At 52.9% G+C, this 25,664-nt stretch overlaps 1 protein-coding gene across 1 annotated transcript in view; it reads left to right on the top strand.

The window, feature by feature from the left end:
• LOC144943077 (transmembrane protein 237-like) overlaps positions 1 to 22,423 on the top strand; it is a 44,754-nt gene extending 22,331 nt beyond the window's left edge. The window contains exons 8-13 of the mRNA XM_078870241.1: positions 17,515 to 17,647; positions 18,605 to 18,781; positions 19,171 to 19,244; positions 20,953 to 21,025; positions 21,745 to 21,854; positions 22,087 to 22,423. Of these exons, the coding sequence (XP_078726367.1) occupies positions 17,515 to 17,647; positions 18,605 to 18,781; positions 19,171 to 19,244; positions 20,953 to 21,025; positions 21,745 to 21,854; positions 22,087 to 22,154 (635 nt within the window). The 3' untranslated portion in view covers positions 22,155 to 22,423. The remainder of the gene's footprint in view (positions 1 to 17,514; positions 17,648 to 18,604; positions 18,782 to 19,170; positions 19,245 to 20,952; positions 21,026 to 21,744; positions 21,855 to 22,086) is intronic.
• Positions 22,424 to 25,664: the final 3,241 nt, after the last annotated feature.

Below are 25,664 nucleotides of genomic sequence, written 5' to 3'. Positions count from 1 at the left end.
TGCCGTTAGCGAGCACCTATGAAGGCCGGAACGGTACATGAAGGGGGTGGGGTGGCGAGCACCACGCCTGACCACCTTTGTCTCCCCAGTGGCAATGTTTACACATCGCACCAGGTCCTCATTTGAGGCTGAGTCGACCTAGGGGAGGCCCAGGACCAGTTCAGATAATCGTCACTGGTGTTGGCCGTGAGCGGGAATCGAACCCGGGTCGTCGGGTTCATAGCACAGCGCGCTAACCGCTACACTATCGCTCCCCTGTAACAGACAGGACCTCACACACATACATGTGTAGAGAAGTTCCGACGGACGTACTCGGAGACGGAGGTAAGTTAGGGGCTTCCGCCAGGGTTTATTAACACTTATCAATACTACACAGGGTACACAACTCCCAGGGGCTAGGGGTCCTACTCTGAGTCCGGGTCCCTGCCGGCTAGCTCCGGTCTCTCTCTCTCGTGTCGGATCGTGGAGTCTACCGACTCCACCGACCGGAGAGAGAAGCACCTCTACGGCTACCACCGGCTTCTCTCCAGACTCCCTATTCGATCCCTCTCACTATCCCTGGTTCCCTCTTCACCCTGTTTACTATCCCCGTTCCTATAGTGACCCCGCTTACGTCACGGGGTATCCCTTAAATACCCTAGGAGGCGTGACGTCACGTGCACTGCCCAGCACGTGCGACCCCACGTCCCGTGATGTCATCGCACCGGACAGCGCACACGATGCCACCACTCTCCTTTACTCCTCTACACATGTGTAATAAAGGACTCCTTCACACGTTGTCGCTCTCCGTTGGTCCTTTATTGGGTTCTTTTCCTTTCACCTGCTCTTCCTCCACCGACCCTCGCCGTGCGCCCCGCGCACGCTCCGTGTGGCTCTCTCTCCGTCGCCGTACGCCCCACGCACGCTCCGTGTAGCTCTCGCCACGCCGTCACCTCCGGCCCCTCCGTGTGCTCTTCCTCACCTGCTCGGGCCACACCGCTCTTCGGGTCCCCCACACCCGCTCTGGCTCTCTCTCTCCCGTGCGCACCCGCTCACTCCGCTGCCCGCGCACACTTCACCCCAGTCCGCCTATCGGGCCCAACCACGTGGCAATGGCGCCACTTCTCCCCTCACCGCCAGCGTGGCTCCCCTCTGTCATTCACTCTCTTCTCCTCCCAGCTCCTCCTCCGTCTCTCCCTTATATCCCCTCTCTCACGTGACCCAAACTCCACCTTCTCATCCTGCCCCTGTCTTTGCCCCACTCACCCCGACGACCAGGCTCCGCCTCTCCAATACACCGGCCCGTGTGAGTGGTGCGGAGGCAGCGCCCACCCTGTCCTTGCTCGCATTACACTACCTTCCCCCCTGATGAAAAAGCCAGCCGACCTCGGCTGCAACAGAACAACAATAATGCGAGCAACACATGACACACCGGCATAAGAAGACAACGGAGAGAAGAACAATAACAATTAACGAAAGGGAAGGGATTTCGAACGCATGCGAGTCGCCGGGCCGTCCTGCACGGGGGTGCCCCCCCGTGCGGACCGTGGCCGTGACGGGGTTTTAGGAGCGGCGGGACTGTAACCGCCCGCCGCTGTTGGAGGCCCGTCACTCCCAGCGTCCCGTTCCCTAAAGAGGCCCATCATCGAGCCCTCCCGCAACTGCGCCCGAGGTGGGGTTGTAGGGGCAGTGGGGTCAAGTGTCCCCGTCGCCGTGGTAGGCCCACCCGGAGCAGGAATCAGCATGTCTGGCAGGCTCACCGCCAGTCCGTCTACAGGAGGCACGACAGGCGCGCTTGCAGGTTGAACAGGCAAGGTCAGTGGCGCGTTGGTCGCGACAGACACCGGCAAGGCAACATTAGGAGATGACGCATCCGTCCGCCGGGCCACATAGGATTTCAATCGGGACGTATGCACGTACCAATGCCGCGATCCGAACCGAACACGCGTGGACTGCGAACTAGGAACCTCAATAAGCACCACCGGCCCCTGCCACGGCCTATGCAACTTAGGGGAGGTCCCCACCGGTACCTGCGGGCAGTGCAGCCAGGCCATGTCCCCCACCCGCCAGGGGGACTCACCATGCGAGCGTCGTGCACAACGTTCGTTCCGGGCCTGGGTTTTGGCAGTAGCCAATCGGGCCCCCTCCCGCGCCTCCGCCACGCGAGGAACGGTGTCCCGAATATAATCGGGGAGAGGCCTAACAGGGCCCTTCACCCCTGAGCCCAGCTGCACGTCCACCGGCAGCACGTTCTCGCGGCCGTACATCAAAAAGAAAGGCGAGTACCCCGTCGACGCATGTGGCGTCATCCGGTACGCGGAGAATACTCCAGGGATATGCAAATCCCAATCAGCCTGCTTTTCGCTAACCGTATGACAGAGCATCGCCGATAGGGTCCTATTAAGACGTTCAACCATCCCATCCGTCTGCGGATGGTAGGGAGACGTCCGTACCTTCTTGGTCCCCAGTGCAGCGCACACCTCAGCCAATAATTTAGAAGAAAAATTTCGCCCCTGGTCCGTAAGCAACCTTTCCGGTGCCCCTTTGTCCATTACATACCCGAACAGGAATGCCTCTGTGATAGACGCCGCTGACTGATCGGCTAAGGGCCAGGCCATCGGCCAGCGGGAAAGATATTCCACTCCAACCAACAAAAATTTGTTACCCCGAGCGGATGGCGGAAAGGGCCCCAAAATATCCAACGCCACTAATTCATTAATCCGTGACACCTGTATGGACTGCACTGGCGGAACATATGGGTGTTTAGGTGGTTTCTGTCGGGCACAGTCGGAGCACGCCCAAATGTGCCCGACGACATCAGTCGTTATGCCGTGCCAAAAATAATTCCGCTGTAACGTCAACAAGGTTTTCTGCACTCCGAGATGTAACAACTTCTCGGAATGCAGAATCCGAATCAATTCATATCGCAGCGACACCGGCACAACAAGCCGCCAGCGATCATGCAAGCCTTCCCTCCACATCAGCAAGCCATCCCGGAGAGCAGCTCCCGGCGTCCCATCAGACAGCGGGCCACCCCTTACCTTCGCAGCCCGACCCCGCAAGGCCCCCAGCGAGTCATCAAGCAATTGTTCGCGAACCCATACCGAACGTGGCAAATTCAAAACCCCATCAGCCGGCTCTGGACACGTGGGAGCCTCAGGCACCTCCACAGCGGACATAACCCTCCGAGGTGGCAGCGGAACTCGCGTGCACCTATTTGTGCCCGAAGTACAAGCGCAATCTAGAAAGTGCGTCCGCGTTCGCGTGATGCGATCCCTTCCGGTACTGAATTTCAAATGAAAACTCCTGCAGGGTTTCCAACCATCGTGCCAATTGGCGGTTGATCAACCCTCAGGGCATATTGCAGAGCAGCATGATCCGTGCGCACAATAAACGTACGGCCGTATAGATACGGCCGGTATTGGCGAAGAAAATGTACTATGGCCAAGAGTTCCCGACGAGTAATGCAGTAGCGGGTCTCCGCCGGAGACAGCACGCGACTTCCATAAGCTACTACGCGTTCGACGCCGTCCCTAAATTAGGACAGGACGGCCCCAATCCCCGTGTCACTCGCGTCGGTATCCAGGATAAATGGCCGAGTAAAATCCAGATAGTCCAGCGTCGGTGCCGATGCCAACCGATTGCGTAGGCTCTGAAATGCCGCCTCCTCCGCCGGTCCCCAACTGAACCTCCGGCCCTTCGCCGTAAGGAGGTGTAAAGGCCTCGCGATCGTGGCAAAGTCAGGCACGAACCTGCGGTAATAAGAAGCGAACCCGACGAACCGACGCACGTCCCCCACCTAGGCCGGAGTCGGCCAGTTCCGGACGCACGCCGTCTTCTCTGGGTAAGTGGCCACCCCGTCCGAGCTGACTATGTGGCCCAAATAGCGCACGGATCGCTGCAACAGGTAACACTTTTTAGGCTTAAACTTCAATTTAGCGGAGCGCATCCTCGCAAACACCGTGTCCAATCTCCGCAGATGTTCCTCAAACGTGCGGCTGAAGACGATAACATCGTCCAAATATATCAGACACGTGTCCCACTGCAGACCGGTCAACACAAGTTCCATCAATCGCTGGAACGTCGCCGGGGTGGCGTTCAAGCCCATGGGGAGACAATTAAATTGAAACAAGCCCTGCGGCGTACGGAAAGCCGTCTTTTCCCTCGAGGACTCGTCCAGTGGAAGTTGCCAAAATCCCGATGAAAGATCGAGAGTAGAAAATTTTTTTGCCCCAGACAAGGCATCGAGGGAGTCATCCATACGCAGCAGGGGGTACGCGTCTGCAACCGACACTTTATTTAACCTGCGAAAATCGACACAAAACTGCAATTTCCCATCCTTTTTCTTCACAAGTACCACTGGCGCACCCCATGGACTGTTGGACGGGGAAATAATGTCGGCGGCCAGCATATCCTCCACCGCGCCCCGTATATGATCCCGCTCCGACGGACTCAACCAATGCGGGTTCATCCGAATCGGAGCGGCATCTCCCATATCAATATGGTGGGAGAGCAGAGAAGTGTGTCCCAAATCGAAATGGTCCGAACTAAAAACGTCGGAATACTTTCCCAACAGCGTGCGAAGCGCGGACCGTTGGTTGCCAGTTAAGGACACATTCTCCCGGCACAATTCTGCAATCCAGTGATCGTCCTGTGCCGTGGACGTCGAGACCCCCCCTACGAGGCCCCGGGGGCCCCCATCGCCATGGGCCATGAAAACAGTCGTAGCATGAGCTAAAACCGTTCCGGCCGTCACACTAACATTATCCGCAGTCCCATTCAACACTTGTAAAAACGGGGGTTGACCCGGCCGAACAATCGTCTGCGCCCCGACCAGCGTTAAACCCCCCGCTATAGCTTTGGACGGCGACAACAGCACACCTTCCGCCCCCTCGATTCCCGGCACCGGTTTCCGATAATGCAGCGGAATAAACATTTGCGACCCAGGTGGAACATCAACCGATACGTCGGAGAGCGCCTGCACCTGGCGGTCAGGAACGGACTGGCACCAGGGTGATGGCAAGAAGGCAATTTGGCGGCCCCCCGGTAATTGGATACAATTCTGATCCACCCTAATCTGAATGGGCATTTTCGCCGAGAAATCCGTTCCCAACAAGCAGGGCACAGCGAGGGACCTAGAGATCAACACCGTCCCAGAAACTGAAACCCCCCCAACCGCAATGCTGGTGTCCACCTGACCCACAATGCCCATACTTCCCCTATTCGCCGCTATGCACGAGTCGTAAACCGGTCGCACTCGCTCTGGAGGAATGGACAGGAGGTGAAATATAACATCCGAGATAATGGTCGCGGACACACCCGAGTCCACCAAAATACGCATGTCCACCCCTTGGATGGAACCCGGCACAGTGGACGACCCGGTAGCGGCCGCAACCACCCTCTGTGCCAATTTACGCCACTGCGTCAGCGAGCGACGCGGCCCTTCCAGCGTTTCCCCGCCAGTAACATTATCCGGACCCCGCGGCGAAAGTGATGCATGAGGTGACAGGCCTTGCCGGGTGTCTGATGCGTACCGACTGGCCTGTCGTGGTTGTTCTTGACGCGTCGCCTCCTTGGCAGGAGCCTCCTGCTGGAGCGGCGGGCGAGGACGAGCCCAACATTCCCTGGCGAAATGGCCCCGACGGCCACAGCGGAAGCACAACAGGTCGGGCCGCCGTCCGGCGCCCCCCCTGTCCTGGCGATCTCGTAACGGTGGCCCCGGCCCCAACTCCGCACCCCCGCGAGTACGCGGCTGGGTCGCGGCTGCCGTCAACTCCGCAGGCCCCCTCTCGTCTGGCACGTACACAGCCTTGGACGGGTCCCATCCCGCGGCACCTCCCTCGATCTTTGGGCTCCCCGTCCAGGCTGTTACCTGCTTCTAACGGCGCAGGTTGAATTGCTCGTCCAGGCACTTAGCCGCTATCCGGGAGGTCAGTTGTTCGTGGCCGCACACAGGCATGGGTATGCACAAATCCCTGGACAGCTCCAACATTTTTCCTAAAATCAAAGGCTCTAGCAAGTCAGGCTCCGTGTCCGGGTATGCGGCCATAGCCAATTCCAAGACGGCACCCCGGTAAGCGACGGGAGATTCCTCCGGAGCCCGTTGCCGTTGAATAAACCTGCGATGGGCATCGTCGGGGGGCTCATAAGCTTCTGCCATCTCTTCAAATACAGCCTTCAGCGTAGTCTTTCTCGCAGCTTTAATAGAACGTAAAAACCTGACCGATTCGTCATCCAGAAGCGTCGGCAGGACTTCTAGAGCCTCCGCATCCGTCCATTTCGCCGAGCGGACTGCCGCCTCAAAGCGGCAGTCAAACGCACTCCAGTCGCCGCCAATGGAGAATTCCTTGAGCGTTGTCAGCCGATGGCTGCGGGACCCTGAGTCGCCGTACTCCGCCGACGGTGTTTGACGCGGTGGCGACACGACAGCGTCCTCCCACATAGCCAAGATGGCGGCCTCCCGCGGTGACAAGATGGCGGCTTCCCGCGGTGACAAGATGGCGGCTTCCCGCGCTTCGCCCGCGGCCCCGCCAAAGATGGCGGCGTCTTGCCGCGTGGCGGAGAGGGCGGGAAGTATCGCGTGGGCCCCAATGGCGGACGTCTCTCCACTCAGGCGATCCGGCCTCTCCGCCATCGTCACCAGGGCGCACAGTTGTGTCAGCGTGGCCCGCAGCAACTCAAGTTGAGCCGTCACGTGCCGCCAGCCTTCCTCGGCGCCCGTCGAAGCAGACGGCCCCGCCGCACCGACGATTTCTTGCACCCCCGGCGTGTCGCCCGTCCGCACTCCGCCCACTCCTTCCACCGTCGGGAACGCCGCTTCAATTGGAAGCTCGTCTTCGTCGTCCGAGGATGGTGCAGGTACGTTCTTCTTCTTAAGATGCTTAGACATCTTGGTTCACTTCTGACACCAGTGTAATAAAGGACTCCTTCACACGTTGTCACTCTCCGTTGGTCCTTTATTGGGTTCTTTTCCTTTCACCCGCTCTTCCTCTACCGACCCTCGCCGTGCGCCCCGCGCACGCTCCGTGTGGCTCTCTCTCTCCGTCGCCGTACGGCCCGCGCACGCTCCGTGTAGCTCTCGCCACGCCGTCACCTCCGGCCCCTCCGTGTGCTCTTCCTCACCCGCTCGGGCCACACCGCCCTTCGGGTCCCCCACACCCGCTCTGGCTCTCTCTCTCCCGTGCGCATCCGCTCGCTCCGCTGCCCGTGCACACTTCACCCCAGTCCGTCTATCGGGCCCAACCACGTGGCAATGGCGCCACTTCTCCCCTCACCGCCAGCGTAGCTCCCCTCTGTCATTCACTCTCTTCTCCTCCCAGCTCCTCCTCCGTCTCTCCCTTATATCCCCTCTCTCACGTGACCCAAACTCCACCTTCTCATCCTGCCCCTGTCTCCGCCCCCACTCACCCCAACGACCAGGCTCCGCCTCTCCAATACACCGGCCCATGTGAGTGGTGCGGAGGCAGTGCCCACCCTGTCCTTGCTCGCATTACACATGTGTAGTGCAGTGACTTCGGAGACGATAATTGTGGAGGCACCTTATTAATCTCACACGATCTCGACTACACACACTCGTCACTCGCTAGCATCGACAGCACTAACTCTAAGATAGCTGACAGGCTATCTAGCAGTGTGACGTCCAGCGATGACAGAGACGGCATGAACTTTTATCCACAGAGCATGGTCTCGCTCCACCCTGGCCACGCCCCCATTCTTGAACCCACTAGCAATTTCCAGGGGCTTCCCGATGGACGCCTCCATGACCCTTGCCCCAGTTCTTCCATTCTGCCGACACACCCGTGTATACTGTTGCTCACTGGCGTGTGTACTGTTTATACACAGCAGTTGCTATTTTTGGTCACCAGCCGGCGCTACTACACTACATCACTCCCCCCCTCTTCAAAAAAAAACCAGCCGTCCCGGCTGATTTACAGCAATCTAACAAAGTGCCTAGGGCAGAGCAACCACAGCAGAATGGACGATGTGATAACCAACACTCCGCGAGGGTGAGGGAATCCAAAATAAACCGCAAAAAATAAAATCCCATCGACTGACGAGCACAGTAGCGACGCCCCCATGAACAGACGGGCAGCAGCAAGTCCCACCGAGCACAACTCGGCGCACGGTGCGGCAAACCTGTCTCGGCGCATATTATCCCCACAATCAATTTTGACTTAAAATGCACAGCACCGGGGAAAGCCCGGTCACCGGAACGTAGCACACTTGAACCGGGTCCTCGACGCCGGTCCCCTGCCTTTGACAGGGTCTTGTATTTCTTGGGGCTCCGGAGACTTGCACAAATGGCCTAAAGGGCACGGCCCCTTCCTTGACTCAACGGAAGAGTTCGACCCGGCTCCAGCCTTCGGTCCTGCACACGAGGCGGCTTCGGGAGACTGTCCGGGCTTTAGAGGCTCGGATCCTGTGGGCGGCACGACGCAATTTTTCTGAAGCACAGCTTCCGGGACTGGCTGCCCCGGCTCATCAGACACATCAGACACCGGCCGTACGGGACTTGAAGATGAGCTGTCTATCTGAGGATGAACATAGGGTTTCAGATGCGACGGGTGTACAAATCAACGGCAACATCCCGCCTGTATCCGCACACACTGTGGCCTTTGGATTTCCACCACTTCAACGGGACCTCGCCATGGCTGATGTCATTTGGGAGATATACCCAGTGATACCTGTGGGCAGTGCAACCAAGCTCTGTCCCCGATTTTCCATGGAAGCACGTACTCACGCTGCCCCACACTCTTCTCTTTCGCAGCCTGCTTTTTATCAGAATTTATCCTCGCTGCTTCACACACTTTGGACAATCGTGAAAGCGTCACCTGCATGGGCGCCAGCATGGCGGCCTTCTTTTTCCCCGAAGCCATGCCCAATTGTGCTTCCATTGGGGGTTCGTTCTCTCGCCCGTACATGAAATAGAACGGGCAAAATTCCGTTGAGGCGTGTGGGGTCATCCTGTATGCATCTAGGACCCCTGGGACGTGCAAATCCCAGTCCGTTTGCATCTCATTAACCACCTGACAGAGCATCGATGTTAAGGTCCTGTGCAGGCGTTCTACCAAGCCATCCGTTTGGGGATGGTATGGCGACGTTCTGATCTTTTTGGTGCCCAAATCAACGCATACCACCCCTAGCAGTTTTGACAAGAGATTCTGCCCCTGATCCATGAGAAGCTGCTCAGGCGCTCCCCTTTCCATCACGTAGCCATGCAAAAATGCATCCGCAATGGATGTGGCTGATTGGTCTGTTAGTGGCCAAGCCGTTGGCCACCGGGAAAAATGTTCCACACCGACTAAGAGGAATTTATTTCTCTTTTGGTTAGCCGAAAACGGCCCCATAATGTTAAGTACAACCAGCTCATTAACTTGGGACACTGTGATGGACTGCAATAGAGGCTGAGACCTTGTCAACGGTGGTTTGCGGCCCGAGCAATCAGTGCAGCCCTTAACCAGGTGGTACACATCGTCCGACATACCCGGCCAATAAAAAAATCTCTCTGCAGCGTCAAGAGCGTTTTCCGGGCTCTGAGGTGCATTCACTTATTTTCGTGCACCACCCACGTCACCCAACCCCGCGGGGCAGTGGGAAAAACCATACAATACCGCTGCAGTTCCTCATCCCACCTCATCAAAAGTCCTTCACGAAGGACTATGTGGGACACCCCCACCGTGTATTTCCGCTTTTCACCTCAGCACGGTGCCACAATTTTAACAGTGACATGTCCTCTACCTGCAGCCATCCCCACTCGGCGTGTGTGAGACCCAATGTGCTGTCCCTAGGTGTGATCACCTCGGCTGGCACTGTTTCCCTGGACGTCGCCACAACTTGAGGCGACCCAGCCGCAGGTGGTTTTCACCTGGCAGCGCCCTTTGAACACGCACATCGCACATTCAGCGGCAGGCGGTACACCGCATCTGCGTTGCAGTGCCTCAGTCCCTTTCGGTAGATTACCCTAAACAAGTATTCCTGCAGTATTTCCAGCCAGACAACTGGTCAACTCGCAAGGAGTATTGAAGAGCCGCATGGTACGTGCACACAACGAAGTCCCTGCCATAGAGATACGGCCAATACTGCATGAAAAATACCATGGCCAAAAGTTCCCTGTGTGTCAAACAGTAACGTTTTTCCGTGACAGGCACTCTCTCCACACCATTTTTAACCTGAGACAAAACAGCTCCTATGCCCATATTGCTGGCATCCGTATCTAATACGAATGGCAGGGAGAAATCTGGATAGCCGAGGGGAGGCGCATTAGCAAGATGATCGCGCAGCACTATAAATGCGGCCACCTCCTCCCCCCACTGAAACTTCTGGTGTTTAGCGGTCAAAGCGTGGAGCGGCTTGGCAATCATCGTGAAATGCGGAACGAATCATCGGCAATAAGACACGAAGCTGCGTACTTCACCCACCGATGTGGGTTTGGCCAATCATGCACGCACGCCGTCTTATCCGGGTCCGTGGCTATTCTGGAAGTGCGGACAATATGGCCCAGATACCACACAGAGGTTTGTAATAGATGGCATTTCTCTGGTTTCAATTTGAGATTGGCCGCCCGCACCCTGACGAACACTGAATGCAATTGCTGAAAATGCTCCTCGAACGTGTGGCCAAACACAATGATGCCGTCGAGGTAAATAAGACATGAGTCCCATTGCAGGCCCGCCAAGACCAATTCCATCAGCCGCTGGAATTTGGCCGGTGCCGAATGCACTCCCATAGGCAGACAGTTCAATTGGAACAATCCTTGGGGAGTTCAGAACGCGGTCTTGGGTTTGGAGTCCTCGTCAAGGGGCAGCTGCCAAAACCCCGAGAGTAAATTAAGAGTGGAAAAGAACCGAGCACCCGACAACTTGTCCAGAAAATCATCCAGCCGAGGGAGCGGGTATGCGTCTCCCACTAACACCTTATTCAACTTTTGAAAATCAAAGCAAAATCGCAGGCTCCCATCCTGTTTTTTAACTAGCACACTGGGGGCGCCCCACGGGGTGGTAGAGGGGCAAATCATGTCCGCGGCGAATATTTCCTCAACCACCTGCTGTACATGTTCCTTCTCTCTCGGGTAAGCCTCGGCAAGGTAAAAGGTAAAAATAACGAGCGTACCTTTACCCTACCTTTTACCTTAGAACAATACAAAAATGGACTGGATGAAGAGCGTCGACGATAGCGACTGGCGAACGCATGTGAACTCCCGCCCAGCTCCGCTATTTGCGTGTTCGCAGGGAGTTGACTTCGCCGGCGGTCCCAAGTAGTCGCAGGCCATCTTGTAGTGGGCAGGGAGCAGCTCTTTGCGGAGAGACCACCACTGCATTACGTCAATGAAGGCGCTGGCGGTCGTGATGCCCATGCTCAGAAAACGATCAACTTCATCACCGTCGTCAATGGAGCTGCCGACGTTGCTGAACAGCGGTCCCTCCTCCATATGGGCAGCGACTGCGAGCACGTCCGAGTAGCGATGCTGCAGGACAGAGCAGATCATGGCCTTCAGTGTAGCCAGCTCATCTTGGTCTGACGTTTTCGGCAGCTGTGGATTCATGTAGGATGCCACAGTTGCGGGTTCCTGAACCAGGAAGTTGCGGTACCGCACCAGCTCAGCCTTCATCCCCATTGCGGTCAAGGACTCATCGATCGCTCTAAGAGCAGCTTCACCGCGATCGCAATGACGGATCAGGTGCTCCATCGTCACCGGCACGAGGTCCAATGTCGACTTGTGGTCCGCCGTCAACGAGGTCATGACTTGGCGCGGAATTCGCAGGAATGCTGTCACGCCCTCGATGTTTGTCCACTGCAGTTCAGAGAAAGCACCGACGCCGATCACATCCTGGAAGCGTGCCATGATAATGTCCAATGGGACACGCTTTTTGATGGCGTTGTCGCCCATGTCAAACGTCGAATTCCACCTGGTCGGCTAGTCCTGGTGCGTCGGCTCCTTGCTGGCGAGCTTGGCGATCTCAGCCTCGCGGCGGTACGACTGCCGGACGACCTTGCTGCACCTGATATTGATGAGCGCCTTGTGCAGTTCGCCGTTAGTCGACTTGATCAGTTTGAGAACTTGGACGAAGCCGATCTGGACCGAATGATCTGCGCAGCGAATATGGTGGCAAGCCTGCAACATATCCGGCGTCCGCATTGACCAGGGCGAACAACGTCTTGACAGCACTGATCACATCGTAGCCATTGTCGCTGGTGACAGCGAGCAGCTTGGTCGAGACATTGTGCCCGAGGGTTTGGAGGTGCTCAATCGGAGTGGTGCCAATGCGCTTGCCGACACCCCTTCCGGACTGCACATCGAGGATCGTCAGCAGCATGGATTTCGACGCACCAGATTTGGTGTCGATCCAGTGCACCGTGACCATCCAAAATCCCTTCAGGTTGCGGTTCGACCAACCATCGATGGTGAGCGAGATGGTGACGTCCAGGTTGGAGAAGAATGCCCCGACGATGGGCAGCATGATGGCGTGATGCTCGACAATCCTGCGAATGATGGTGTGGGTCGACGGGCCCTCGTATCCCTGCGTCAATGTGTGGACCAAGGTCTTGAACTTGTCGCTGCCGGCAGCTCGCAAAGAGATTGCACCTTGGATAACAAAATCAACCACTGCGTTTTCAAACTTTACCAGGAGACGATCAGGGATTGCTGGCCGGTTCAGCGTTTGCTGCATGAGGTGGCTCGCCGACGCCGACGTCCCGATCTGTGGGAGGAAAACCACTTGCAGCAGTGCACACACTGCCGCTTTCCTTGCTGCACATGGAGATCACCCTCCATCCAATCATGCGTGTGCTCCCACGGGAACGCATGCTGCTGCCTCTTTCAATTGCTGTTCGCAGTGACCCCAAAAATGCCGTTGCTGGCATCCTCAACCTCATCCTCTACCTCAAGAATGTGGTCCATCTCCATCTGGTCTGACATCAATGATCGCAATAAAAAATGGAGGCCACGGACTGCGCCACGGATATTTTAGCGGTAAACAAGGTATTTACCGGGTAATACTTCGAGCTACCTTTACCCAACCCTTTACCTTACCCCTTGGCATGGTCGACACCTTTACCCTTTTACCCGGTAAAAAGGGTAAATTACTTTACCTTGCCGAGGCCTATTCTCAGGCTCAGCCTGTATGAGTTTTGTCTAATGGGGGCTGCATCACCCGTAATAATGCGGTGTTGCAGCAATGAGGTGTGGCCAATATAAAATTTACCCTGGCTGAAAACATCAGCAAATTCCCGCAACCGAGCACGCAACTTGTCCCGTTGTTCTCGAGACAAGTCTGGATTCTCGGCGCACAGCTCATCAACCCTTGTCCTGTCTGACTCGCCTCGCTGTTCCACTCCGCCTATGACCTCTGCTGCAGCCATGTCGACATCCTCGCAACACGCAGCCTTCGCATGAGCCAAGACCTTACCAGCCTGGAAAATGGCCGTTGCCAACCCGATATTCAACACCTGCAAAAATGGCTCCTGATCGGTCCTAACGATCATCTGAGCACCCACCAGCATGACGCCCTGAGTCACCGTATTGGATGGGGTTAAGAGGAGCCCCGCTTCAGAATTTTCTAACTGCAGCCATTTTCGGTAGCGCAGCGGAACTAACATTTGTGCGCCTGGCGGAATCGCAACCGAATCCATTGCCAAGGAACGGATCGTGGCGTTAGCAGCAGTCAGCCTAATCGGGGAGTGCAAAAAGGGGCAATCGTTGTCCCGATGGCATTCCAACACAACCCTGATCAATTCAAATTTTCCAAAGTATCCTGCCCTAAAAGTCGGTGCCCAGGAGGCAAGGTACAGCCAATGTCTTGGATCCTAACACATGCCTCAATTTTCCCAATGATCCCCATGCTCCTGCCATTGGCAGTGATACAAGCCCTCGCAACCGGGGTAAGACAACGGGTCCATGACCGCAAAAAATGGTAAACAAAATCAGAAATGATGGTAGCCGAAGCCCCTGTATCGACCAGGACCCGTATCTCTACTCCCTGAACAAAACCTGCCACTACAGATGGGCCCACCGCAGCCGCTATCACCCGGTGCGCAAATTTCCTCCACTGCGTACTGGAATTCAGCCACCCGTCCTCCGCCCGAGTCCATCGTTTGCGCGCCACAACAAGATGACGAGTGTTGATAGAACCAGACGCACGCGACAACGTAGATGCATGAAATGGCGGTTGGGGCCGGGTATTGGATGTGTCACGACTTTCGATTTAAAGCTTTCGTGACTGCAGGGATTCATCTTCTTGGTTCTTTCGGCAAGTCACGTAGAAGAGAAATAATAAAATAATAAAAATAAAACATAATAAAATACAATTCTCACGACGTTTCGGCTACAACGCAAGCAGCCGTCCTCAGGTGAAGAACAGGTCTGTCAGAAAGACAGCATCTGAATGAACACCACCAAGCTTGGCAGCGTATATTTAAGTTGGGTTAGAGGAGGAAGAAGGGCGCCTTTACAAAGGAATTTGCATATCAACAGATTAATTTAGCATGTTTATGGAAAAGTAGGGTGGGTAGAATAATACATTAATAATAATACATAGTGTAATATTACAATGTATAGTCTAAGGTATAGGGTGGTGTATAGTAATGCAGTATATAATTTAATGTTGGGTTTGTCTATGGCAGTATATAGTACAAGGTAGATCCGTGTGATGTAAGGAAAAAATTTAGCTAGAGGTATATTATATTTTTTGCGATATAGAATTGTAATGTATGACTTACTGTTAGTAGCTCAGCTTATTGGAGAGTATATTTAGTATATTGATGATATTGATGTAGTTTATATTTTTGTTTTTTACGTGGTGGTTTGGCTGCTGCAGCTCTTTACTATTAAAATTCCTTCCCTTTATTACGGCTAACCCTACTTCCTCCCTTTGTTGCTGCTAATCCTACATAATGCACGGGCATAATATGACTTTGAGACCCCCCCCCCTCCACATCCTACGCATTCCACAAGTAGTGACTAATCCCATATCTGCATTTTCCATAAATATGCTAAATTCATCTGTTGATATGCAAATGCCTTTGTCAAGGCACCCTTCCTCCTCTAACCCAGCTTAAATATACGCTGTCAAGCTTGGTGGTGTTCATTCAGACGCTGTCTTTCTGACAGACCTGTTCTTCACCTGAGGACGGCTGCTTGCGTTGTCGCCGAATTGTATTTTATTATGTTTTATTTTTATTATTTTATTATTTCCCTTTTACATGATTTTACCGAAAGAACCAAGAAGGTGTCACCATTTGCCTGTGGGGTTTGAGGAGCGGTCGTCGGCGGGATGGAGGGCGTCGGAGGTGTCGCCGACATCCTGATGGCACTCTGGCATTCTCGTGCGATGTGGCCAGCCCGGCCGCATCTGAAGCAGGTCCCGGTCGGTCTCCACGACGGAGGGGACTTCTCCACTCCCTGACTCCAACCCAGAGGCTGCCCCCTCGCGTCCTTCCCATGCGGGCCCCCGTCACACATCGCCAAGGCCAGCTCCATCTCCCGCACCGTGGGCCCCTCCGCCCCGTCGGTGTCCCCCGACAAAGCCGCTACCCTGGGCCACTGCAGCAATTTCTTGTGCGCTTGAATGCACCGAGCCACCCTCAACGACGTCAGTGCCTCTTCCTCCACGATGGTCAGCACGACACCCAACTCCTGCACCAACGCCATCAGTCTCTCCACCGCCAAGGAGTCGAGTGCCGCCTGGTCCATATGAGTATTCGCCGTTTGCCCCAACGCCAGCAGTGCGCTGCGGAAAGTGAGAGGCGTCTCGGCCTCCCCTCGCCTCCACTGCAAGAACTTCTTGCTGGCGATGGACGGTGGTTCCAAGACAGCAGCCATCTGGGCATATGCCCGAGAGAGGGTAGCCCGATCAATCTCGGGATGGCCCAGAATGCCGCCAATGCATCATCGTCGAGGGCCATTGGTTGGGCCCACAGAGCCTCCTCTTTTGTTCAACCGACGGACAAATAGGCTGCCTCGAAGCGGCGTCGAAACGTGGTCTATTCACCCCCCGCTGCTACAAATTCACGGACGGGAGGCAGTCGCCGGGGTCAGCACGCAGCTCCTTCGTACACTGTCGGAGGCGGCACACCTTTTTCGTCGTCCCGCAGCGCACACAAAATGGTGGCCGTCGGCCGCGCCACAGCCTCAACAGATGAAATGGCGGCCGACGACCGCCCGGTCCCTGTGATAGGAACCGCTGCCACAGGCGGCTGCTCCAGTGGACCCCGCGGCTCCCGTGCCGGCTCTCCTTCGGCAGGCATGGCCACGGAGAGCTGTGCGACCAGCTGAACGATGGTCAGGAGGAGCAGGTCGAGGCAGCTGGCCACCTTCTGCCACGCATCCTCGGCATGTGGCCCCTCTCCCAAAGCTCCGCCGTCATTGCTCCCGCACCTGTGGGACTTTGAGCCGGGGTCCCGGGGCTGTTGGGGGAACGATCTTCTCGTCATCTTCCGACGACACTACGGGTGGGTTCCTTTTCTTTGTCGACTCCGACATGACGTTTTAACACTTCTAACACCAGTTGTAGTGCAGTGACTTCGGAGACGATAATTGTGGAGGCACCTTTTATTAACACACATGATCTCGACTATACACACTCGTCACTCACTAGCCTTTACACAACACTAGCCGTCTAGCATTGACGGCGCTAACTCTTAGATAGCTGCATGATGTCGAGCGATGACAAAGATGGCAGCGACGGCAGCGACGACGGCGACGAGACCGATGACAGCGATGGCAGCGACGATGATGAGATGATCCGATTCCTACGAACAGAGGAGAGCTACAGTTCTCAGCTCTTTTTATCTACACTGCGTGGCCTTGCTCCGCCCTGGCCACGCCCCCCTTCTCGAACCCACTAGCAGATTTCAGGGGCTTCCCGATGGACCCCTCCATGACCCTTGCCCCAGTTCCTCTATTCTGCCGACACAGCCGTGTATACTGTTGCTCACTGGCGTGTGTACTGTTTGTACATCGTAGTTGCTGTTTCTGGTCGCCAGCTGGCGCTACTACACTACACACGTCGGTGTGGGGGTGTGTAACCGCGAGCAGTAGTACAGTGGTTAGCACACTGCACTACAAACCCGGCGACCCGAGTTGAATTCCCGCTCATGGCCACCACCAGTGAAAATTATCTGAACTGGTCCTGGGTCTCCTCTAGGTCGACTCAGCCTAAAATTAGTACCTGGTGGGGTGTGTAAACATTGGCACTTGGGAGACAAAGGTGGCCGGGCGACGTGCTTAGCCACCGACCCACTCGTGTACCATGCTGGCCTTCATAGGTGCTCTCTAACAACATTTGTCCCTACGGTATGTTAAGGCTATACAGGGTATATTTTTTATTTGTTACACACACCTATGCGGGCGCATCAACAGTGGTTGTCCTATGGATAGACTCACCTACACCTTAAAGCTGGAGATGAGCCCCAACTTTATGCTAATTTGAGCAGGAAATCACTTTGATTTCAATAATTTCACATGTATTATAGTTTTAATTACGTCTTTGATGAGCGGAGTAAAGGGATGCATGGCGTTTATTGTGGCTCTGAGTACAGGCGGGTTTCAGGCTGCGGAACGACAGCAGCTGGGAGTCCGGCAGGCTGCATTGAGTCCCACGAATGAATTCCTCGCTCCGAAGCCTCTACCTTCCCCCCGGGACGTCGCTCTGCGGGTGCAGAAGGGATTCAGGTGTGTGACGGAGCTGCAACGTCCATTGCACAGCCAGTCGCGAACAAGCGAGCCAACAACTCACTTCAATTAGAGCTTTCAGACCTAGGTCTATGGGAGTTTGTGTACACTTTTAGAGGGGTTCCAAATCATTCCAGATTTGAGAGTGAGGCTCAGGTGTTTGCAGCATCTTGGGTTGGATGTGTTTTGAATGTCTGTTGAACACTGCAGAATGTCACTCAAGCGTTTTGGCTTAAATACAACGTTGGAGCTGTGTTCTGGCTCGGCCTCTGAGGTGGCTCAGCTCAGACTTGAGCCGTTCAGTCGCTTCCAAAGATGTATGAGCAGCTCAGTCATGGTTCGGTTCAGGCTCGGCTCATGGGAATTCCTGAGCAAGGCTGAGACCATGCGCAGGATTTGGGCTCACTTGATCCAGAGCGAAACCACAACAAAGAAAACCGGCCTGAGTCTGTACGCAGCATGTCAGCAACATTTCAGTCGCAGTTCAAACTGCTATCTAGGCTTTTTCAATTACGCCACGGTGGCGAGATGTTAACTATCTCGTCTGATATATAGGAGGTCGTGGGTTCAATCCCGACCCTGACACCTGTATATATTTGGAGTTTGCATTTTCTCCCCGTGGTCGTGTGGATTTTTATCTAGGTACTCCGGTTTTTCCCTCCACATTTAGAAACATTCGCTTAGAGTAACTGGCTGCTATAAATGTTCACGTAATAAGCTGCTTCGTTGAGCTTCTGAAAATGAGTTATATAGCTCAGTGGGCCTTGCCTGGTCAAATACAATTTAAAAAAATATGGCTTGTATCATTGTAGACAGCCTAAAGATTACCATGCCTTTTTATGAAATGCCTCTAATAAATTAAGCCATCGTGTTTAGTTATTGTTCATAGAAATTCGAAACAAAATAATGGAATACTGTTTTTAATGTTTCAATGTCTGTCTGACTGTTTTTGTCAAGGGTGGTGTCATTGTTTGCCCACGGAGTGCTGGCGGGGTTTGCTCTGTGGAACACGGTGCTGGTCTATGTCCTGTGGCAGAAAAACTCACTGCCAGGGCAGTATGAGCCACTGGCCATTCCTGCCCAGGAGCTCGCGTATCTCCTACTCGTTCTAAGCACCATCTCCGCATTTGATAGGTCTGTATTGAGTCAATCTGTGGACGAACAAGCAGGCAAAATCATTTTCTTGCTCACGTATTTTAATGTCGAAACACTTGGGATTCCCTCTCATCTCTTATCCCAAGCTCTTACTATAATCTTGCTCAATTCAGGGACTTTGTGAAATTTCTGGGTTCCTCCTGATCAGACATGACTCTCCTTCCTCAGACTCTACACTTGCAATTGTGCCCACACTGCCCCTAACCCCTTTTGTTCTTAACCAAGACCCCCACTGCCCTCATATTCTCTAGCACTCACTCACCCTCTTTCATTACATTATCTACCTTATGTTCCAGCATATCCAGCACTGTTGATGATACGCGAATGCAGGTTGTGCTATAACACGCTTATTGTTTTATCTTTGACAGAGTTGACCTTGCAAGACCCCAAGTTTTTCTTCGAGGCTTGATAACGCTGGACTCAGCGGCATGGGCTTCTGTTGGTACGTCCTTCAGTTATTATTTGGTTCTTTCGGTTAAGTCACGTCTAAAGATAAAATAATAAATGAAATTAAATAATAGAATACGACGTTTCTATTGCAACACAAGCAATCATCATCAGGTATAATGAAATAGCGACATAATATCTAACCAGAAAACTATAGACAGACATATTAGCAGACAGATATCACCAAGATAAATACATAGCGAGAGCAACACAGGTAACAGAGAGGGGTGATCGTCTCTGTGGGGTGGCCTTAAATAGACAGAGGGGGGGGCGGAGGCAGAGAGAGGGAGGGGGGTTAGAGAAAAAATTAGCATATCAATGAGTGGTCCACAAAACGTGGTGCTGCAAGTACGATGGCACGGTAAGCAAGCCTGAAAATCATGAGAAAGACACACTAAAATTAAATAACCTAGTAAAATATCGAAATGTAATGTAATACAACACAGAGGGTCGGTCAACACACAATTAACGCATAGCCTGGTTGATTACGTATTTCAAAGATTGCTAAGTTAGAATTTAAGTGTGAACATTCTAAAGAGGACACAGGCAGAGAAAACAAGTCGCCAGAGAGAGAGAAAAAAGATAAGCTTAAAACTTCCCCGTAGAAGTGGTTCAATCTTAATTTTAGAACTTTCGTGACTGCAGGAATTATTATTTGGTTCTTTCGGTTAAGTCACGTCTAAAGATAAAATAGACGTGACTTAACCGAAAGAACCAAATAATAATTCCTGCAGTCACGAAAGTTCTAAAATTAAGATTGAACCACTTCTACGGGAAGTTTTAAGCTTATCTTTTTTCTCTCTCTCTGGCGACTTGTTTTCTCTGCCTGTGTCCTCTTTAGAATGTTCACACTTAAATTCTAACTTAGCAATCTTTGAAATACGTAATCAACCAGGCTATGCGTTAATTGTGTGTTGACCGACCCTCTGTGTTGTATTACATTACATTTCGATATTTTACTAGGTTATTTAATTTTAGTGTGTCTTTCTCCTGATTTTCAGGCTTGCTTACCGTGCCATCGTACTTGCAGCACCACGTTTTGTGGACCACTCATTGATATGCTAATTTTTTCTCTAACCCCCCTCCCTCTCTCTGCCTCCGCCCCCCCCCCCCCTCTGTCTATTTAAGGCCACCGCACAGAGACGATCACCCCTCTCTGTTACCTGTGTTGCTCTCGCTATGTATTTATCTTGGTGATATCTGTCTGCTAATATGTCTGTCTATAGTTTTCTGGTTAGATATTATGTCGCTATTTCATTATACCTGATGATGATTGCTTGTGTTGCAATCGAAACGTCGTATTCTATTATTTAATTTAATTTATTATTTTATCTTTAGACGTGACTTAACCGAAAGAACCAAATAATAATTCCTGCAGTCACGAAAGTTCTAAAATTAAGATACGTCCTTCAGTGTTTTTTTGCGGCGATCATGATGATGATTATAATGTGCAATCAAGTTTGTTACACAGGAAGGTTGGGACAGCACTTTTGGCATGACCCTCATAGAGACTGTGAATCGGCACATTGCCAAGTTTGATGAAGCCACTAAAGCTACTGTCTTCAAAACAAACTTCTAATATGTATAAATGGCAATGCTCTCTATTTAATCTCCTACAATTTAGGCTACCATATTTCATGCCAGTGAAAATTGTATGGGTGTTTTGTTACGTGCATCACAGTAAACGATATACGTGTTCACAGTGTATTTCAGTGCGCTGGTGTTGTCTCTGAGCATGACTAAGTCCAGTCACAAGCTTGCGTCTCAATCCGATTGGTAAAAACAAACCCACTGCCCACACCAGCATCCACATGTAGCTTCACTTGCTGAGGTTCCTTTATCCATGTTGATGTCACTGCCCGTAATTCTGAACAGCTGACATTGTTATTTAAATATCTGTGGATATTGGAGTTTGTGCATGTTTAACGTGATATTTGTGTTACGGGACGAGGTAAATGTAATTAACACGGGCAATTAATAATCCTCTGCTTGCCTGCGGCCTTCCCACATCATCGTTATCCCATTGTCTCACAGTTCCACAATCCATCACTCCTGCACATGAGCTAATTTCACAACTTCATGGTGGACCAGTTTCGACATCCATTGTTTCATCAGGAGAGTCAGGCTTACTTGAACCAATGCTGGTGAACTGCCAGATGTTTAGAGGCAAGGAAAGTCATGACCGCTCCAGAGTTTTCTTGGATTGTACCAATGTTGCTTATAACATGCAGTCCCAGAAGGCAGTGTGGCTGATGGGTCGTGTAAAAATAATTCTTATTTTGTAAGCGACAGGTATGGGAAGGAGGCCTTAGTGTACTAAGAGTGCTTTTTGATTGTCGAGGAAAGGCTCTGGGTGTCATGACACTTTGTTTTAAGAGGGTCCTGCATTTAGATGTTTGGCAAGTTCCAGTAATGAGTGGGTTTTTTAGGAAACGAGAGAACATGGAGGAAATAAAGTGTGTGATTGTTGTGATTGTTGATGATTTTTTCCACAGGAGCTTTCAGGATGAGTCTCCGTGGATCATTTTGAACATGATCGTTAGCGTAATGGTTGTCTTTGGATGGCTAATCCTATCCCTCTCTCCAACAAGCGATCACAGCACAGGTATACAATTAGCGTGACACTTTCCATTTTTAATAAGCTTATACATTTTTACTTCAACCATGTAACCTACTTATTCCTCACCACACAATTGCATATACGGGCTTCCCACCCCTCAACCACACTTTTACCTTACAGATATTTGCATTCTTTAGTGCTACATACTGAATGTTGAACTTTATATATACATACTTTATCTATGTCATGCACCTGCATACGATCTGCGTGCTCACAGAGAACATGTTTGGAATGGAACTGGGTTTGGAAGACTTTACCCATCGGCATCCCACAGGGGAGGCGTGAGCAGACCTGGAGGAGCGCGGCAGATTTTAAGGAATTTGCGTAATTGAAAAATCACATTAAGTGAAACGTTTAAGATATAACATTGGTTGATAAATGTTTTTCTTGTAAGGCAGTAAATCTTCTCCTGCCTTGTGCCAATACAGTACATTTATAAAGAGTCTGTGTAATATTTTAACGATTTTAAAATATCCTTGTTTCTTTTTCATTGTGTGATGAAAGCAATCGCAACCATCCATGTGATCCAGTAAACTTTGTTGTTGCTTTTATATTCTCCAAACATATGTGGTGCCTCATTCCTTATGGTCATAGTTGAGATTTGTAAAAGCCTATTGAAAAATACAGCATTCAGCATGCAATGATACATCACTTCATCTTTTACCGTATTTCATGAAGTTTTGTACACTTCCCCCTTGTATTTTAAAGCAACAGGAGGTTGTGCATACTGCAGTGTGACCAGCTTGTGGGCACCAGTTGTGGAGTGCCTCTGACATAGTTTCTTAAAATCCGAATAATGTAAAAACAAAATTCTCCCAACCCTGTCCCAATTTTTCCCAAACTATATTCCGATGATAGTGCACGATGTGCATCATTTGTAAACACACAAGAAACACACATGAAGCTCACACACGCACACATTCCGCACGAAAAAATGCAAATAGTTTAAAGTGGTTATCTGCTCAAGTGGGCATTGAGGCAATGCTCATCTCTTGTTCACAGCTGCCACAGGACAGCCACTATTCTTGGGTCTTACCGAAAAACCCAAATATAGGACAGCCACTGTTGACTTCCCCACCAAGCGGTACTCAGATGGGCCAAACCAACCGCCACCAGAATGTGAACTGGCAACCTGCCGATTGCAAACTGCTCGCTTTCTACTGCTGAGCCACCTCACCTGAAACATACTACATGTGTAATGTTCTTGTAGGGAGACGGAGTCGTCGTAGAGGCAACACGGTTTATTATACTATAAACAGATTACACTTAAGCCTTAACACAAAGGGGTAATGGCCCCTTCCACCCACAACCTGGGGAGGTACAGCCTCCGGGCAATCATACCTAGCACTCTGACTCCTCTAGCCCTCCGGCTGGCTAGACCTAGGGGAGGCTGACCCACCGCTAGCCCGGTGGATCCCTGACCACTGGCTCGTCCGGACCTGGCCCTTCGAAGGACATCAGGCCGAGGGAACCTCAGGGTCCTAACCTCTCGACCACTGGCACCGCACTGAGCCCCGGCCCTTAGAAGGACTGCGGTGGCTTGGGGTCCAGGGTCTTCTTCTCCAGGCGTCTTCTGGCTTCGGCTTGAGGCGAACTGCCTCGTGCTCTCAGGGACCCGCTTTATATACTCTTTCTCCCTGAGGGGCAGGGTTCTGGGGGATCGTAGTTTCCCCCAGCCCCCTCCCCTCAGAGACCAGTCCGGACCGGTTTGTACCGCTCCCCACCGAGGGGCGGGGGATTCTGTGGGATCGTAGACACTGGCCACAGCCTCCTCCCCCCGGCGGGTCCCGGCCAGGAGTACACAACCATCATATACCGGTGTAATGCGAGCGTAAATGGGGTTGCTGCTGGACTCTGGCCCAATCACACGACCCGGGGTATTGGGGGCGGAGCCCGGTATGGGGGGCATGTGAGCGGGGCCGCCGTTCACCTCGGCTCCAATGGAAAACGAGGTGAATGGAGGTGGAGCCAGCAGGGCAGTATGGGAAGCCGGATCTGACGATCCGGAAGGGAGGAGTCAGGGTCACGTGGGAGAGATGATATAGAGGGGAGCCCGGAAGAGATCGAGGCCAGTTGATGGAGTGAAAAAGCGGGACCACGTTGGGTGGCCGCCGCGCCATCAGCCACATGGCTGATGGGGCTTCGGCACACCGTCGGCCAGCGGTGTGCGGAGCGGGAGAAGGAGCTGACAGAGGAGCGTGCGGGGCACGCGAGAGGAGCGTGCGTGGCACGCGAGAGGAGCGTGCGGGGCACGCGAGAGGAGCGTGCGTGGCACGCGAGAGGAGCGTGCGGGGCACGCGAGAGGAGCGTGCGTGGCACGCGAGAGGAGCGTGCGGGGCACGCGAGAGGAACGTGCGGGGCACGCGAGAGGAGGGTGCGTAGCACGCGAGAGGAGACGCTGGTCCCTTGTCAGGACCAGTGGGGTGTGAGGACGAGTGGAGAAGCTGAGGAGGAAGCGCGTGTGCGGGGCGCGCGCGAGACGACGCTGGTCCGTGGAGGAGACCAGTGGGGTGCGGAGAAGAACTTGAATAAAAGACAAGCGGAGACCAGCAGTGCCTGACGGAGTCTTTTATTACACCAGTAAGCCCCCTGGTTGTGGCGCGCGTGTGTCAACATGACCACTACACATGTAACATGCGTGTATTTACACATACCCCAAGATGCCCCACCAACTACACCCACACCACACCGCACATTGCACCCACCACACAATGACCCCCGTTCGCCATTATGCGGCGATGATGTCGCCAACACTGCTTGTGCCAGGTTAGGTGCACCTTGCGGCCACGTGAAATTAGAAAGCCTCGCTTGCAGTCATGGGACAGACCCAGGTGTTATAAGTTGACTGACTGGGATGACGAGCAGATTCACCACCATTCGTGCTGCCTACTTTAACAACTTACTTCGTTTTAGCTGCCCGTGCTCTCTGCTCATTGCAAGCATCCCCACTCCATCCTTTGTTGTCGTTGGAGGGTGCCTGCCTCCCACTGCCCGGTCGCTTCCTTCAAGAGCCTCCTCCACAGATGCCGATATTGACATCGTTGGTACCAGTCATCAGCAAATCCAATCAGCTCCACAGCGTTCTGTACCGCATCGGTCATGCATGCGGGCAACAACCCAGCCAGCGAAGCCTCGCCTGACAGAGGAGCTCACTGATGGGACAGTATCCAGATCTTTAAAGGATCGGTGAGCTCATAAACCAGTCTGGTTAAATGCAGGATGGGTCATAGGCAGGCCAGTCAGAATGTTTCAAATTGGCACAGACGTTCGTTTAAAGGGCTCGACATTTCACAAGCAAAGAAATGGACACAACTCTGGCTAAGAAGACCTGGAGCTTCGCGTGGAGCAACAGGCCAGGTAGTTTTCACACGGCGTTGCGCAGCTGATGAAAAGATAATACCACTTGACTGATAAGGCGTGAGATCTCCACTGCCAAACCCCAGAGCTGGTCATAAGCACACTGCCCATGTATGGAAACTTCTCCACTCTCTCCGCAAATGCTCCATCACTCATGGGGAGTTGAGGGGGTGGAGTGTTTTATGGAATAAAATTCCCAGGCAAATGCTTTGGTTTTGTAAGGCTGATAGTAAGCCCCCATATCTGAATAGCACCATTCCAGGTTCAGCAGTAGTCTCCATCTTCTGAACAGCAATTACCAGATCATCAGCATACATAACATTACCTACTATAATCACCTAGAAATGTCTGTCCGTCCCGCGCGTGACATCATTCCAAATAAGGCCCACCCCCCGCGTGACGTCACTCCACATGAGGCCCACCCCCCTCATTAATATT

This window comes from Lampetra fluviatilis, chromosome 29 (genome assembly GCF_964198595.1).
Source record: "Lampetra fluviatilis chromosome 29, kcLamFluv1.1, whole genome shotgun sequence".
Classification (NCBI taxonomy): domain Eukaryota; kingdom Metazoa; phylum Chordata; class Hyperoartia; order Petromyzontiformes; family Petromyzontidae; genus Lampetra; species Lampetra fluviatilis.
Note: the sequence above shows the minus strand (reverse complement) of the source record. Positions and strands in the feature narration are given on the sequence as shown.